The sequence below is a fragment of the Heliconius melpomene genome, chromosome 10 (genome assembly GCF_056956725.1).
Source record: "Heliconius melpomene rosina isolate 202511_hmr_F chromosome 10, ASM5695672v1, whole genome shotgun sequence".
NCBI lineage: Eukaryota > Metazoa > Arthropoda > Insecta > Lepidoptera > Nymphalidae > Heliconius > Heliconius melpomene.
Window position 1 is genome coordinate 10,250,086 of NC_140398.1, and position 18,325 is coordinate 10,268,410.

Here is an 18,325-nt window from a genome sequence, read left to right on the forward strand (position 1 = left end):
TAAGTATTCCTAAATTGTTTAGTGCGACGAAACACACGAAAAAGAATAATGTCTCATTTTTCTATGTTTGTCACGTTTAATAAACATATGGAGTATCATCATCATGATCATTTTTAAACTATAGTACCATGTGATGAATAGATTATATATATAAAAATAATAAGCAAAAGATTTCATTGGTAATTTCATTTTAGACTTCGCTCTGGACGCTCTAGGCTCTATCACCATCAGACCATCAATCACTACTGCAAATCTAGAAACAATTGATACAAACCATAAATCTCTTTTGTACCAGTCACAACTAGGGCTACCGATCAATATAAATAAAATATATACCATAATGAATATAGACAAATCTAATAAAAATATAATTATTGCGAAAACTTATGCTATTACTAAACTAATGAGAAAATAAAGAAAAAAACATGCTGCAGCATGGTTTTTGTGATAGAGCCTTGTAGGAAAATATTTACAACCCTGGTTACTTCGGGTCGTTAAGAAACCGCAACATCATTGAATTACAAACTGTTTTACTACTATAGCTAAACCTATATATTTAACTACGTATTTTTTATTATCTTACCTATAAATATAAACAAAAATGTCCCGTCTGTCCTTAAAGAAGTTTAGATACAAAGAAAACACAGTTATTCAATTCTAATTATATAATTAATATTATTTTAGTAGGTAGGTACATAACTATAAACAGAGCCTTGATCCTTCATCATTGAAGTGTTTAGTAGTTATTAAATAAATATCTAAGCACGGAAGTTAAATATTTTTTTTATATTTACAGTATTCTTATTTTAGTAGTTAAGATTTAGACGTAACATATCGATACAAAGCCTAAAATATTTATAATATAGTACATAACCAATTTTAAAAATTAAATTAATGAGATCATCATATTTCTTTCAAACACTCATCGCTATCACAGTTAATTCATTTAGAAATACATTTCCGATATAACTTTACTCATTGGTCGAATAATATAATATTTTAATTCACTCCTCCATTTTGCGGCTTCACTTCAATTATTATTGTATCATCTGGTACACATTCTTATTAACAACATATGAGTATACTTAGTATGTTTTAATTAAATTTCAAAACTAATGAAACACATATTATAGATTCAAATGTGAAAATGGTTTCGAAGTTCAAGTAGTTGCGTTTGCTTATTTTATTCGTATTATAAAATGTAATTTAATAAAAACATTATGGCGTAACAATGACAGTTTTTTCATAGTGGGCTATGTGTCGGGCGTGGGGGACGGCGCGGTGGGCGGCGTAGAGGCCCGCGCGGCCGCCAGCGCCGCCGCGTGTCGCCGCGCCTTCAGGCGCAGGTCCGCTATGGACGACGAGCGACAGCGCGCCGCCAGCGCCGCCAGCCCGGCGTACGGGGGGCACAGGGCGGCCGCCGCAGCCGCCGCTGCACTTGCATACTGATGAAAAATTATGTCTTATAATTTATGACAATGTCTTACTTGTTTTAGCATAGCATTTTCATGATTGTTTTTAATCTTGACACCGCTAGTGATAGCTTCAAAAAGATCACAGAGGAGATCTCAACATAATATTTTACTATCAGTTTTGCCTCTATCAATCTGTCTTGTGTCTATTAATCAACTCTTTCCCTTATGAGTATTAAACAACATAACAACTGACCTGCTGGGCCGCAGCCGACAGCAGCGCGGAGTCGAAGGGTGCGAAGGCCGTGGGCGGCGGGTGCGGTGCGAGCGGCAGCGGCGGCGGCGCGCGCGGCGTGGCGCTCGACAGCCGCGGCACCGCCACGTACGGGGCCACGCGACACGGCTCTAACGGAGTTCCGCCACCGCCTACCAGCAAACCTATATCAAAAAGACGATTAATTATAACAATCTTCTACTACTTGCTACTACTTGCGTATCACTTAAAGACATATTATTGAACGCACTTTAATTACTTAATTATATTTGATTTAAATTTGTTAGTCATTAGTTATAACAAAATACAGCAACGCACCACCGGAGTGGTATCGCATTGATCCGTCCCGATCGTCAGAGACAAACGAGCGCGCCGAACGCAAATCCGGCGAGATCCTTTCCGAAGTTCACTTAATTAAATTGATATTTAAGTAAAGCATAATTTGCTCGTAAATTAAGTGAGATTCGTTGTTTATGGCCCACTTCGGGCAAAGTACGCAATTAATAAATTAACGCGGATCTACTCGACTTAAGGCGTTCGGCGAACCGTCTACACGAGATTCATTAGTTTAATTTATCGCTCACTTCAATAATAATTTATATTAATTAATATTAAGACTATCGAATACTTTGGCTTGTACTACGTAATTCTTACGGGTGTAACAAAGAAAATGTACATACATAGATAAGGATAAATGTTTTACTAAATTAATAATCACAATTACGTTTTAATATTGGATACATTTTATAATATAATTATTCAATATATAACGTAATTGTTCAGTTGACATGATTGCAACATAAACAAATACACATACATATTACACACAACAACATATTACATCGTAAATGCAGCGGGTGCCGGGTAGGACGAGCGCTACGTGTAAATCAACGACTCTCCGGTCGCCCGTCGACATTATCAAAATGAATGCTCCCTGCGCGTATGAGTTATTTCCATATTTGACACCGAATTACTTTCGAGAAGTGCCGACATAAATACGAGCTCGTGCGTCCGGCGCCCCCGCCCGCCCTGACGACCGCCCTAGCGGCCCCCGCCCTTCGCCCCTGCGGCGGCCGTGCATTTATTTGATTAACTCTGAGTTGTTTAATTTAATCGAGTTATAAGGTAAGCTGTGCGGGGCATTCGCGCTCTCGTATTTTAAAGCGTAGGAAACATCTTTGCAGCGGTTTCTGCGTAATAAAACTCCGCCACCCTCGTAGTGCAAATAACTTTACAATTTCATGAACAGGGGAACAATTAGGCGTTTGTATTTTTTTTCTTTTCGCGAATTTTACGTCTGTTATTATTTTTATAACGGGTGGTGCTCGGCCGAGATTCATTTCTTCGTTAAAAATGAATTCTTAATTTTATGAAGATTCTGTTGCTTTGAGTTATGATTTATAGGGCAGGTTACTTAAAATATGACTTTTATTTGTTTCATTCATTTTATAAAATAAGAGTAGTCTAACGAAATTTGTCTTTATGCATTAATGTCTGGGCGTAATTTAGTTTATAGGTTTTTAATTAAGTAAATTAATTTAATTTGAGTTTATTCCTAATAATTATGTTGTCATAAAGTTTATATGTTTTACGTTAGAGTAACAATAAAATAGCAAAAATGTAATAATAAATAATTTTAACTCTAGTCAAATATAAACCAAATGTAGTGCGGATATTAAATTATAGCTGCAGCAAAACGCAAAACCACTAGCAATTGTGCGAATATGAATCGATAACAATATTTGTAATCACGGACCACGGCGCTTCGCAAAGGGGCAAAACATAACAAATAACCGTTTCATTTCACTTTACATGATTGTTCTCGCGTTAGGCGGCGAGGGCGGCGGAGGGGGGGGGGGGAGGTGGGTGCACATAAGTTAATAAGACATTTAGCAGGGGACGGCGGGATTGCGTCCGAATGGCTCCCGCGGGGAATCATTTTATTCGATTCCGGAGAGCGGCTTTTTTCGCTTTACGCTCTGTTTAGCGGTTCCCGGAGCTTGCAATCACGGGAATGTGTAATCTTGAAGTAGTCGGCTGCCCGTCACCTTCGCTTTGCTGACGAGCCCCCACCGAGTCCGACTACCGCGCCGAGCGAGTGCCACTCACTCACCGCAAAACGCGTGATTGTCACAGATTACATATCCTTTCATTTCATCGTAATAGAGATTTCTGGTAATAATTAATTCGTATACGAGTATTCACTTAACACTTTCACAAAATAAAACTGTCACGAAAAATATTAAATACTTACTAGTTTTTGTGTAAGTATTATTAACCTAATTGATTCCATATATAATAATAAATTAGAATAAAAACATTAAACTAATCTATACTAATATAATAAAGCGGAAGAGTTTGTTTGTTTGTTTGTTTGTTTGTTTGTTTGTTTGTTTGTTTGTTTGTTTGTTTGTTTGTTTGTTTGAACGCTAAGATCTCTGGATCTACTGGTCCGATTTTCATTGTTTTTGTTTTGTATGAAAGCTGCATTCTCCAGAAGTGCTATAGGCTATATAACATTACATTACACATATATACTAATATATTTTAAAGTATATTTTAATTTGACATGCAATTTATTCTGCCATGTTAATAACAACCGTCGCGTCGCTACGCAACCGTTACCGCGACATTTTGATATTCATCCTTATGAAAATAAATATAATAGTCACTTTTAGCATTTTATCTAGATTGAAATTATAGTTTAGTGTATTACATTCTAATAAATAATTAAGGAGATGTCACTGATTCCAAATGACCTAGCCTACGGGTGGTATAGTATGAGTATGACCGCCGCGAACGGGCAGATGACGTTGACGGTTTTATAAATTTTCATACATTTTCAAACTATTGTAAATGTTTATGTAATTATTTGCTGTTTATAATTAATTTAAGCTACACTTTGGTTCTCTTCTTATTTTATTTGATATTGCGTTAATCTCTTAAGAATAAGACGAGTCATGTTTTTCGAGTGTGCTGCAACTAGAGTTCATCGATTTATAAGACATTATGAAATCAAAAAATATCTAATGTCATATTCATGAAATATCTACCTAAAACAGTCGCTACATACAAAAACATCTGTAGAATTCTTTCATTTGTAGGTATGTTAAAAAAAACCACTATATCAATATCAATATTACCAATAAGCAAGTATATCTATTGAACAAAATATGACTAAAGGTCTGTTTATGGGCGTTAGTTAATGACCATACTCCATAGTCCGAGAGATGGCTCAATCGGTAAGTGGGTTGTGCCGTTCCGAATATTTATCGCTTCACGTGGACTGCTCGCGCGTTTTTTACCGAATCGCGATTCACGCCGATTCCCGCCGGCCCGGATTAATTATTCATCCGTGTGAGTTATGGTCGAATTAAAAAACTGTTAGAGTCAGATCGGCGCGGCGCCAGCGGGAACTGTAATCAAGTTAGACGGAGTGATGGAGAATACGTAATGCTATGCCGCTGCCGGGGCAGTGCTGTGATGCTGAGCTTTTTGGTATTACATTTATAAAGTTATTTTAATAGTACTTAGGTCAACAATTTTAACATTTACATGCCAGTGTTCATTTTCATGTTCATATTTTTAACAATTAGATATCATCATCCCTTATTCATTATTTATTCCCTTCATGTTATGACATGCAAATAAAAGAATTAAATATTATATTGAATAACGTTATATTAAAATATATCTAACTCAACGTTATTGGGTTAGTATAGTTTACTAGATATGTTTGATCGGAGACACTATCATTCAAATAATTGCGGATTGCACAGAAAAAATATGTTTTCAGTACTATTGTTTTATATAGACAACATAGATGAATAGACTGTCGATTAGCATTCAGTTACGCAAGTTACGCAAGGAAAGTGGAGAACGAAAGTGATGAAATGGGGACGGAGTGTCTTAACACTTTTTTCCTTCTGCGTGTTAGCTATGCTATATTGTGGAATACAGCGTTAAGCTAAAAACAAATTACGAAGTATTTCTATTACATTGATAATACAATTGAATATTTTTCACAAGTTCACAATTATATTATAATTAATTTACGCAGATCTTATCATTTATTACACAGACTTGAGCTTAAATAAATTCGTAAATCACATTAAAATAGTTGCATGTAATCGTATTACATTTTCAGTTGAGCGGGTGTCATTGTGCACAGCGATGCCAACTTGGGGGAAGTAGTTTGCCAGAATCATTTGCAATTTCTAGTTTTCGACTACATTAAGCGGAGAATTTATTTAGCATAATACACTGTTCGAACATTTATATCCATTAAGATTTTCATTATCATCTGTGTTAACTAAGCTGTCGTACATTTTGTTGTTGTGAATGTCATTCATTTTTATTTTAAATAGTCTTATATATTTATACTAGCGGACGCGCGCAGCTTCGCTTGCGTATTTAAGGGTGAATTCTAATAAACCACGAAATATGTGTTCAATTAATGTATTTTTAAGAGTCTAAAAGAGTCGGTGGCGATTTAAAGATTTTTCCATACAAACTTTCAACCCCATATTTGCACCCTTAGGGAGTGAATTCTAGAAAACCATGAAACACATTTTCAATTAAATATTTATATGAGTCTGAGTTTCAAATTTTATAATAATCGCTGGCGTTTTAAAGATGTTTCCATACAAATTTTCAACCCCTCACATGCACCCTTAGAGGAGGAATTCTAGAAAACGATGAAACACGTGTTCAATTAAATACGTTTAAGAGTCTGAATTTCAATTTTTATAAAAATCGGTGCCGATTTAATTTTTTTTCCATACAAACTTTCAACCCCTATTTCTCCCCTTTAGGGTTAAAATTTTTCAAAATCCCTTCTTAATGGATGTCCAGATTACGAAAGTAAACATTTGTCCAAATTTCACGTTCCTACCATCAGCGGTTACGGCTGTGCGTGCGTCTTACCTCAGTCAGTGAGGACAAGTCCTTTTATATATATATAGATTGTAGATATACCTATATTTTTAAGCACGTAGTGAGCAGTGGGACAGCATCAGATAAGCGCGAAGATCTAAGTTCAGCTTCCAATAGGATGGATAAGTTATTTCCACATACTCGCGTTGGCAAAACGAAGTGCAGCATTGAATTTTGCCAGTCAATAGGCAACGTCTCGAATTCGAGCGGAAAGAGGAGAATGGAGAGAATTGACAACTAGGTTCTCTCTGCCTACCTCGCTGCTATTTGGGATAAGACTAAAACCAATTATAGCAAACAATTTTTTCTCCTACCTTTGTGCATCTGACTTTCGTGTTTTCGGCATTTGGCGCGACGGTTTTGAAACCACACCTGCAGATAAAATATAGTTTTAGAGTTACTAGTGTTAGGCAAATACATAATCTTATGCATCTAGATACGAACTGGTGTACTCCGACAGCGACACAGACGTGCACAAACAGTGCGGCGGACTCGCAGGCAAACAGCCAAACACGGTTAACCGCATTAGCGAGGAGGGCACGTGCCGAGCTGATTGCATGCAGACAGAGGGATACAATGCCTACTGTATCGCAGAATATTTTATCCAGGGGCTACTGGACATATGTTTAGCGAAAGCAAGAAGCAAAAAATATAATTAAATGTCATATTAGGATTCTTACTGTGTTTAGATGTTACCTAGTACCTACTTACATAATATATTTATTTATTAGACAAATAAAATTCCGTCTGCAATAAAAAGTTGAAGATTGTCAATAGACGGTCTGACTTTTATGATCACTTTACAATATCACCAAATTATCTATTTCATATTCTATTGTATGATAGATGATATTCTGTAACAACTACCTATTATAAGTGTAGACATCCTAAATGTGATTTAAACCTACACTCATCGCGTATAGTTGTCTACGCCGCTACGGCGGCTAACTATGCTAGTGCATAGAGTATCTATTACTAAAATAATGAAAGTGGATTCTGATATATGAAAATTTCGCTCTCTAACACATTTGGGTTCCAGGTCACAAAACATGAAGTTTAATTTGATAACGCCGCGTGTATACCAATAGGAATATTTAGCATAAAATGAAGGTAAATTTACATGTTTGCTTGCTATTTAGTCGGAATTGTCTAATGTAATCAAAGCTAATGAATTCGCCCCTAGTTAGATATTGGTCGCCGCTCGTCAGCTATAGATGCGACAGTTTGTATAAATGTAGAGTCGAGCCAAGCAGATGTTTAAGCTTTAAGTTAAACGTTTACTTTGCAAATAAGTGTAATAAGGATGCACAGAGCTTATACTCTTACATTTTGGAATCTTATTATAAAGGCCAAATAAAATAAAATGTAGGTATTTGATACATTTAAGTATTTTTGTATATTTTATGAGTAACCTTCATAACAGAAACCAAAACAATAGTATCAGTATAGAACTATAGCCTATAACAAACTACCTCTCTAATCTAAGGCTTGATAACCTCCTCCGTACGGAGAGTTTTAACTCTCACGTTAAATTAATTAATACCGAGTTACAAATAAAAATAAAGTAAATGAAATAAAATGCAAGCAAGTATTTTCACTTGACACTAGGTAAGATGTAGTGCGAGGGTCAGAAGCTTTTATCTATTTATTGGGTCCCCCCCGCGGTACCGGACGAGGACGACCGACGAGCCACTTAACACTGATCGGTCACTAATCGCAATGTATTGCCAATAAACCAGAACTTGTTGGTCGTTACATAATTTAGTGAGGAAATTAAATGGATACATAGATAATGCATCTTGTTGTTAATATTTTAAAAGATTTTACTTCTTGTTGGGTTTAATAAAAGCGCAACACTGATAGCTTACTTTTTTTCATTACTCTCAGATACTTACATTTTTCTCATTTTCTATACTACCGGTTGGATATAAAGCCACACTACACTATTTAACCGACTCCAAAAAGAAGTAGGTTCAATCAACTCGAGTGTATTATTCATTTAACTCTAATTACTATTTATGTAGTAGGTATATAAAAGAGTATCTAGAATAATCCATTGTATTTAAGTATCATTGTCAATCTGTTTCTACGTTAAAGTTATACTTAATGGAGAAATTAGGCGCTAATAGCGATATATGGCCGATAGCACACTTGTTAGGAGGTAATTACGTGCATTAATAATGAGGGTCGCAGATACTGTACGCCTGCTGGGGGAGCCCCTGTTACTAATTGATATCGCACGTGATGATTTTGAAGTGTTGTGTAATGTGGACCTACGTTTATCCATTGTTTAATATATGTTCAATGTTCATACATAAATATGGGAATGGTAAATAGTTAATAGTTATACTTACAATTTGAATGTATTTTTGAAGTAACATTCTACATTTTTTTTAAATTAAGACAATTCTTTTTTTATTTTTAATTACCTGTACTCTAGCTTCACTCAGGCCAAGACGTTGACTTAGTTCCTCACGCATAAAAGCGTCAGGGTAGTGAGTTTCATCAAAAAGCCGCTCCAGCTCACCAAGCTGCTCCAAGGTGAAGTTAGTTCGAGAACGTCGCTGTTTTCCTCCACCGTTTCCATTGCTCAGGCCACCATTTGATTTATCAGTAAAATCTAAAGAGAAAATAAGCTTTTAAGTTGGAATAATATCATAGTAATAAACATCATGTTTCACAAACATCATCATCATTATAATATTTTCACTGTCTAAAAACACATAAAAAATCTTGAATCTGTTTTCAGTACTAGAAAAGGCATGTTTTTAGAAACATGTTTAAAATCCTCGTACTAGTACGTACAATAACCAACATATTTACGTTTCCTTGAAGGAAATTTTGAGTATAGGTTTCCGTAGTTGTAGGAAATAAAAATTATTTCAATATTTATCATATTGAAATCATTTTTATTGTACGAGTAGATACGATACTAGATTGTACGAGTAGTATAAAATTGTTAACTAAATTACCAATTGTAATAAGTAGTAGTGAAACGGAACTACTTAATCGAATAGATTGCCATTGAGAGAATCAAAGTGCTAATCGAGTCGGGGACGGCGCACGGTGGAGCGCCCGAGACGATGACGAACGAGCTGGCGATACGTTTAAGATGTCGTTTGAAGCAATTTAGCAAATTGGGAAGCTCTCCTTTTTATACGGCAATTATGTAAATGGAGGGATTATCCAAACGTGGGCGGCGCTGCGGGCCACACCCTCTCCCCTTTCGTCCCCGGGGTATTTTAACTCCTTGAACATCTAAGACTCGCGAACGGTGATTAATTGTCGAACGGAGTTCAGAGTATACCCATTAGATACTCAATGATTTATATCATTCGAAGTTCTTAACTTTCCCTAAAAGCTATTAATAAAGTCTTCTGGGCAATTAATTTATGATATTTTTGTGTAATATAAATTATTAGGTTGTAAATATTATATTAATCATTAGTATCTTATTTATAACCTAACAATTTAATTTTAATTTTAAATAATAGGATTATTTATTACAATAACTAGATTATAATGACAATACACCTTAATAAAACTATTAAAGAAAACATAGAAGTACCTAGTCTTAGAAGTAACAGCAATAGCAGATCATAAAACTTTATTTAGAGAGCTTGAGAGGCCTAAGTACCTAGTAGTCAATAGTATTTTTCAATATCATCCGTTAATTTTGATTATAGGTATATTATAAAGCACTAAAGAAGTGCTTATTGTTATTAAACAGAACTTATAACACAATTCAGAGCTCAAAAGGTACGAATTACGTGTCAGTTCATCCATAAATTTAATTATAATTAGATATTTTATTTTGGAGTTAAGACTACTTACATATGTCTTTATATACTGTTAATGAAAGTCCGCGTCGTGCGCATTTTTAGTAGCACAGTTTGTTAGTAGTTTGATTATAAATACATAATAAACCATAGGTAATTTATTTAAAAATAATTTTAATTACGTGATGTTATTTTTGAAAAATTTTCATCATAAAGATAATTGAAAAATACCTTCTTGCGATTTTAAAGGACTTTTTCTTTGAGCATTTATTCTTTTGATATCTATGAAATATAAAAATAAAACTTTTCGTATTTTTTCCTTTATTTGTATTGTAAGTTTTCACTTTGTGCCAAATTTCATAACTGTATGCTTATGGGAGTACTACGTGTGCAGCAAAATTGGACCGAACAAAACTAATCGGATTTGTGTGGCTTTAGTGATGATCCATAATAATTTCCTCGGCTTGTCTATGGAGATGATCTCGAAATAGCCATGTACCGTTTGACTTCATTAATAGATATCCTAATAGAAAATTGTGCTTCAAGCACTATTGATACTCAGTAGCCTCCAATACTGATTATTTCAGACGAATTTTCAAGAATGATCGTCATAACAAGTTATTTTCATAAAGAGGCGATATGATGCAACCTTGAAGTACTCCCGAGATGGGATGCAAATTCTTAGATAGTTCACCATCGGTCTCGAAAGAGGCTGTACCGTACATAGAATCGTAAAACTGTTTAGGAGTATCAGTAACATTTCTGGCCACCTATGACCAGGAGGAACCTTTATAGTTTTGGGCACTTAACCGAGTCAAACGCTTTTAAAAAGTTGACGAGGCAGATCTAAATTGGTCTGATAAATTCTTCAGGTTTTTCAAGGGTTTAACGCACTTTCATTATTTGGTACCCTTTTCCTTTAACATATTGTCTGTTCTTGGGCGATTTCTTTTCTCAAATATAAATTGAATCTTTCATTTAAGATGTGCATATAAGAAATTAAGTGTGATAACTATAAAAGTCCAGGTAAAAATAAAACATAGGTATAAAAAATAATGAAAGGCTGCGTTAAAGAAAGTTGTTGAGCGTGACACTCACGTGAAATTTAAAATTTTAGCACCACAACGGATTGGCTATTTAATAAAGTAAATTTAATATAGTGAAATTTAATATAGCAAAACTATGCATAATTTTTTTCGCTAACAAATATAAATAATTTAAAATTAAGGCAACCATGGTACTGTGTCTAGCTGTACGGATGTGGGTACGGTCTATAATCGATAAAATTATATTTTTTAACAAAAAAACCGACTTCTTCAATTTCAATCAGATTCCGTAATAAGAACCTAAACAACTTTTATCAAACTACCCTGGAAGAATCATCGTAATCGGTTGGCGGGATATTGCGTCATTGGTCCATTTGTCGGGCACATATTTAATGCAAACTTAAGATTTCTCATAGATACCATTATCGGAAATGGACCAAAAATGGGACGAGAAGCACCAGCTTTTAATTAAAAAAAAGAATTGCCAAAATTGGTTCACTCAATCAAAAGTTATGAGGTAACAAACATAAATAAAACTATAGTCAAATTGATAACCTCCTTTTCTTACAAAACACAGAAAACGTTTAAAATCGGACACAAAGTGTTACTGTAAACGTAACTGGTTGTGGATTCGATGCACACTACCATTAGTATATTACCTAAATATATATTGAACTCTTTGTTATACGTTTTTCATCTATTCTAGGTACTAATATAATTAGGCTATTTGATTGTGAAAAAAAAATATAGTGAGTTACATTGTAATGATTAACTAGTTCTAGTTAATAGTTCCTGAGATTATCGCGTTCATTAGTAGGAATACTAGATAGTATATATTTTTCTTTTACGCCTCATACTGTAAAAAACTACTTTTACGGTAAAAAGTGAGAAGGCGCCAAATGATACAATAACATTTATCTTCCTGTATTATTCAATTATTATCTAATTACATAAGAATTTCATGCTTAATTCAATTATTAACTACAAATAACATTCGCAATTAAATATAAACTTCCGATCAATAAGAAATGATTGGTTAAACATTTAGTTATTTCAAATAAACTATTTGTTTGTGAATTAAACAAAAGTAATACAGACAACATCTAGACACCTGTTGTCGTAATAGGAAAAAGGCGATTGAAAAATTGTCCTCAGATTTCTGTCATATCCATACTATAATCCAGTAGATATCCCAAAAAAAATATAGATAATATAATTTAATATTAATATAACTACAAAAAAAAAACAACTATACCGTGCTTATGATCATCATCATCCTCTTCTCTTTTGTAATTTTGCACCGGTACAGGCGACAAAAGCCAATTTCTTGGACGCTTTGCAGGTGGCGCCTTTTCTTCCAGTGCAGTGATATCCACTTCTTCGTCCACATCATCAGCGTCCCCGGGTTCCGGCGGCGGTGCGGGTGCTTCACCACCCTCCAGCGACTTGCTGACGAAGTCCGCCAGCCGCTCCATCACCATTACTGCCTCGAGCACGCGACGGCACGCGCGGCCATCGTTCGCCACGCTCTACGAAACACACTGCAGTGGAGGCGGTTCGAACGCCTACACCACCACTCAAATAAAAAGCCTACTTAAAAATAAACCCTAATAATAAGTTACTTGGTACGTTTTCCCGTTGCAGCAAAGTTAGGGCGGAAATCAAACCCCGCCCCAGTCTCGCGCACGCGCCCGCCCTAGGGTTTTCACAGTGCAGAAACACTGAAGTTGCCGACGGCGAATAATACACGCCTACATTATCGTTATTCGTTATATTGAAAATGAATTTTTTATGTGGTCCTTTTGTGTCGTGCACTGATGTAAATCTTAGGTGTGAAACGTTTTGTGCATTTGAAATATTTGTGTACGGACGTTTACAATACGTTATGTTTGCCGTGCAGTACGAAATAAAGATAGGTAGGTACGTGTTAAGAATATATGAATCATTTTTGTTTCTAATGTCTGTCTTCATTTAATATACAATTTATCTTTAATGTATTTAAATTTTTATTTTCTTCGTTCGTCGTTCTTTTTAAACGAACTTAAATAAAATAAATAGAAACAAAGGCCAGTCGTAACGCAGGAGCACGAGCGCACGATTGTTGTGTGTTCGATTCCCACTCGCGGAAATTTAACGTTCAATATTTTTATTTCCTCGGCCTGGTAACAAGGGAAAGTGCAGAGTTGAGTTCGCCCATTCATCACGCAAAGCCTCCAGAATTCGGCAGAAAGCGGCGCACGGAAGTGTCATACCACTAGGAATACAGAGTGCAGGTAAAAAAAACCGATAATTTTAATAAAATAAGTACGTGCATATCAGATAAATACTAATATCGTGAGAAGAAAAACAATGAACTTATAAATTGATTGTTTTTAATATATAAACACGTTAAAATATTAGTAATCAAATTAGTATTCTATTCAAATTGTACTGAACTGTAAAATAACTAAATAATAGTAGCAGTTACCCCGAAACCTAGTCGAAATTTATCATTAGGATGATTGAGAAGTGCGGAAATGGCACATGCTAGCTGAGCATTCTTTCCACCTAGAGCCCTCTGCAGAGTGGCGCCCACGAGCCCGTCGGAGTCCAGAGACCCTTTAACGGTCCACTGTTCTGTGCGCCATTCATACGCCAACGTTGCCACAGCGCGACGTATGGCAAAACCAACCTAATACAATTATGTGAACTTAATACAAGTATTATAATAATTTAAAAGTTTTCATTGATTAGTTAATGTAAAAGATGGAGAGGCTAGTCATAGCGCAGGGGAATGACTGTAAACGCTACAGGTTGTTGACGCCCACTCGAAGAAATGAATTATTATCTTTTAATATTTTCATTTCTTCACTCTGGCACCAAAGCAAAAGCTTGGCGTTGAGTTCCGCCACTCAATACGCAATGCCTAGAAAAATTCGACGGTAAGTGAGGAGAGTCTTAACACTAATACCCATTTGCCATCCCTGCTGTATGCAAATACAGCGTCTACACGCTGTATTTTTGCTCTTTTTTTTAATAAAGAAGATTAAATATCGCTACTGCAAAACAAACTTAGCGTATTGGAAAAAACTGTGAAAGTACCTATTCAAATAATCAAATTGTATAAATATATCATTTGTATATGAAATAATTTCTGATATAATTACAATTTTTTTGTTATTACTGTATATGTAAAGCAGAATTACTATCTATGTATGTAAATTGCCTGAAACGATATTTTACCTCTAGCATTGTAGCCACAGTGAGAAAAGGCGTCATAACTCTTGCATAACATAAATCAATTCCTTTGTTACCGAGTGTTGCGCTAAGTGAATGCTCATCGCTGACCCAGCGTGCTGCACCAGACGCTGAACTCAATTCTGCAACTTGCCCTCTCGCCACTAGTTCAGCACCCAGCGAAATTTGCTCTGTGATTGCCTATAAGGTTTTTTATATATATTTAGTTTAGTTTTTTTTTATATGTATTTATTGAATATATATATAAATGTATGATATACAGGGTGAGTCATATTGAACTTTCCGGTTTTGGAAGGACGTTGCACGAAAAAGGGAAGGAGTAGAAGGGTGGGGATGGTGTCATTAGACGCGCCATGACATGCAGTTTTAGTGTGAGCAATGGCTTGGTCGGGACAACATCGTGCGTTCGTAGTTGAAGAGTTTATTAAAAATGGCGGCTCCGTGATCACAACACAGCGTGCGTTCCGTTTACATTTTGCTATTGGTCGACGTGATCCCATTCCCACTGGACCAACAATCAGAAATTGGGTATCAAATTTTAGAGCAACATCATCAGCATTAAAAACAAGACCACAAGGCCGAATTAGGACGTCAACGTCAGCGGAAAACGTGGATAGAGTGCGACATGCTTGAAACTTTTCTGAAACCGAAATTGGAGGAATTAACGCAGAATCATGACAACGATAACATCTGGTTCCAACAAGATGGTGCTACAGCCCATACATCCAGGCGTTCAATGGAAATCCTGCGACAAATGTTTCCCGGTCATCTCATTTCTTTGCGAGGTGACGTTGGGTGGCCGCCGAGATCACCTGATTTAACCCCCTGCGATTTCTTTCTCTGGGGTTACCTGAAGGAAAAGGTGTACACGCATCGTCCCCGAACCATCGATGAACTGAAGGCTGCAATCACGGAAGAAATCAATGCTATTCCGCTGAATATGACTCGACGAGTAATGGACAACTTCCGGGAAAGGCTTCAGCAGTGTGTGGTCAATGGAGGTAGACATTTACAGGATATCATTTTTAAAACCAACTAAATTAAAACTGCATGTTATGTGCTTTCAAACAATAAAATAATTTTTACTGCATGTCGCTTTGTTTTTAATACACACCTTATTGAAATCGGAAAGTTCAATATGACTCACCCTGTATAACAAAAATATCTTTGTGCAGCGTCCGCCAACTATGATCTCCTATTATTAGTTTTTGTAAATAAAAGGTTGCCTGTAAGAGATCACTTACAGTGATAAGGCCGCCCTTGCGCTATGTGTAAATACTATAATTCTCATGTATCTTTATGTATCTTTGTGCAATAAAGTATTTTTGATTTGATTTGATTTAGTAGTATTACAATTATAACTTCTTATATGATTAACTTTATCTAATTTGCTAAACATAATTTAACACACTAACTTGTAAATAGTGAAGAGCTATAAATTCTCTATTGACAGCGATAATTGATGCAGTACTGCTATTGAAATAGGCATCAAAAATGCTTTCAAAGCTATAAAATTCGTTGTCAGCTATTTGTGCTACCACAGTTGCCCTAGTTCCTTGAGTGGGTCCCACACGCATTTCACAACTCATTTGTCCACCTGGTGCAGCTTCCATAAAAAAATATGGCAGTGCTATTGGTTTCTTCTTGTCTACATACGATAATAATACTCTGTATCCTCCTGGTGTGACTGAACTGAAAGACATAGAGTGGCCTACCACCCAATTATTTTTGGCACTTTGTTTCACTGAAATGCAAGCACCTTCAAAGCACTGTGGTAATCGATAACGAGCGGCGTTGTGTATATAACGCAGTAAGCCTGGATTAACTGAACCTGCTGGCAGGGCCTGTTCTTTATCTCTATCACAGATACGACCTGTTCGAGAGCCTGTTACGCCAGCCCCAGTTATCCCACGATCACTCGCAGATTTCGTAGTTTCTGGTCCTCGGCATGTGCACTTATTAGGTGGTGCGTCCCCACCAGCTTTGTCATCTGCTGGTGGACACGGCGGGAGGTTTTCTTTTCTCGGACTACTTTTTCCCGAACATGGGTTTGATTTTGCGTAAATTGCGTCTATTTTAATTAACTTTATCAAGTCAGATAACGAAGGTCTAAAATATTTCCATTGATTATTCGTTTCGGTCATTGTATATATTCTAGAAAATATCAAATTATTACTTCAAAAATATCATTATGTACTGTCACAAGAGCTGTTAAAATGTTTTTATTCATAGAATAAAGCGGTTTTATTACATAGATTTTATGTTACGATATCTTCACTCGTACACATATTTTGAAGCATATGCATAACAATTAAATCAATAGGTATGGTATTATAATTGAATCTCTATAACTTTTTTGTATTTATTTATTTTATTTTACAAATGTCGATAGCCTAACACCTAAGCCTATCTAAAATGTGATATGTGTGAAAAAATATTATATGTGTAAAAAAAAAACTAATTATACAAATAATTGTAATCTCGTGTTTTAAATACATAAGCACACTAATTTTGAGATAAGTACCTAAATACTCCAAGCCTGAAAAAGTACAAGTTATCATATGACTTACGATAAGTACAGAGTTTTAAGCCTTAATCAATAACTAGAAAAAAGAGATAAAGCAAATTTAGATTAAAAGAAACTCGGTATTTGCGAGTCGAACTCGCCTACCAAGGGTTCCGTACTAATTTCAAGATAAGATTAATAGATCCACCGGTATATTACACCTGTATGCACTCATTTTGTATGAAATGAACAAATATACCTAAGTTTGTAATTTTTTTTTCTACGTAATACTTAAAAATTTACATTTCGTATTTTTTTTCTTTATTTGAATTGTAAATATGTGTACGGGAATTTTATAAAAATGCAGTAAAAACAGCATGGCTAGAATCTTTAAATTGCGTTGACTTAGGTAAAAGCTTGATTCTGTTGTTCAGGAGATTGTAGGCCTATATATTCGATAGCAACATCAGCTTGATACCTAATCGCGATCTTGAGATAAATAGTCTTGACAGACGGTCAAGAGTTCAAGTTATTTTTTTATGGATAAGACTGACGGACTGATTGACAGATAGACAACAAAAGTAGGATCCTGTTAATAAGGGTTCCGTTATTTGAGGGAAATAAAAAATATTTCATTTCTCCGAGTCGGGATCGAATCTGTCGTGTTTACAATTGCAAGCTGTTGCCATTGATATATATCAATATAATTAGGTTTCAGAAGTGAAATATGAAAATAAAACTATACAACACTAATGTTACAAATACAATCTTATTTATTAAAAATCTAAATAACTATAAACTGAAGTTTAAATAACTAGAAACTTATATAAAACACCAACAACATTCGAAAACACATATAGGTATTTACTCAGTGTTAATTATAGCAGCTCTTTTTACCAATTCACATTATTTATTAATTAAAACATTTAAATTACTTTATAACTTGCTAATAATGATCTATTAACAACCTAGTAACAAATCACATCGACTACAACACGTGTAACCTCACATATGTGAGGGCCAAATATGTCTTCCCGCTTAAATTAGTAACTTTTAATAACACATGAAAAGAGCGGGCATTTTGACATTGACAGTGACATTGACACATTGCAGTACTATATTTGACAGTTGACATT

The 18,325-nt window shown here is 35.3% G+C and overlaps 2 protein-coding genes across 2 annotated transcripts; both read right to left on the minus strand.

The window, feature by feature from the left end:
• Positions 1 to 696: 696 nt before the first annotated feature.
• LOC146535550 (short stature homeobox protein 2-like) lies at positions 697 to 13,681 on the minus strand. Its single transcript, XM_085191105.1, has 5 exons — positions 12,702 to 13,681; positions 9,051 to 9,241; positions 6,936 to 6,993; positions 1,665 to 1,850; positions 697 to 1,462 (listed from the first exon to the last, which is right to left on the minus strand). Exons 1-5 carry the CDS (start codon positions 12,925 to 12,927, stop codon positions 1,254 to 1,256), a joined length of 870 nt encoding a protein of 289 aa, XP_085047231.1. The 5' UTR covers positions 12,928 to 13,681; the 3' UTR covers positions 697 to 1,253.
• A 127-nt stretch (positions 13,682 to 13,808) lies between these two features.
• LOC146535551 (mitochondrial import receptor subunit TOM40 homolog) lies at positions 13,809 to 17,161 on the minus strand. The gene is made up of 3 exons (XM_085191261.1): positions 16,099 to 17,161; positions 14,669 to 14,863; positions 13,809 to 14,117 (listed from the first exon to the last, which is right to left on the minus strand). Exons 1-3 carry the CDS (start codon positions 16,825 to 16,827, stop codon positions 13,893 to 13,895), a joined length of 1,149 nt encoding a protein of 382 aa, XP_085047387.1. The 5' UTR covers positions 16,828 to 17,161; the 3' UTR covers positions 13,809 to 13,892.
• Positions 17,162 to 18,325: the final 1,164 nt, after the last annotated feature.

Excerpts from the sequence above, each read along its gene's own strand:
- LOC146535551 (XM_085191261.1), bottom strand. The coding sequence starts at position 16,827 with ATGACCGAAACGAATAATCAATGGAAATATTTTAGACCTTCGTTATCT. Across the intron at positions 14,864-16,098 it reads TAGCTCTTCACTATTTACAA|GCAATCACAGAGCAAATTTC; the intron begins GTTAGTGTGTTA and ends AAAACCTTATAG. Across the intron at positions 14,118-14,668 it reads CTGTGGCTACAATGCTAGAG|GTTGGTTTTGCCATACGTCG; the intron begins GTAAAATATCGT and ends TAATTGTATTAG.
- LOC146535550 (XM_085191105.1), bottom strand. The coding sequence starts at position 12,927 with ATGGTGATGGAGCGGCTGGCGGACTTCGTCAGCAAGTCGCTGGAGGGT. Across the intron at positions 9,242-12,701 it reads TGATGATGATCATAAGCACG|ATTTTACTGATAAATCAAAT; the intron begins GTATAGTTGTTT and ends TTTTCTCTTTAG. Across the intron at positions 6,994-9,050 it reads TGAGTGAAGCTAGAGTACAG|GTGTGGTTTCAAAACCGTCG; the intron begins GTAATTAAAAAT and ends TTTTATCTGCAG.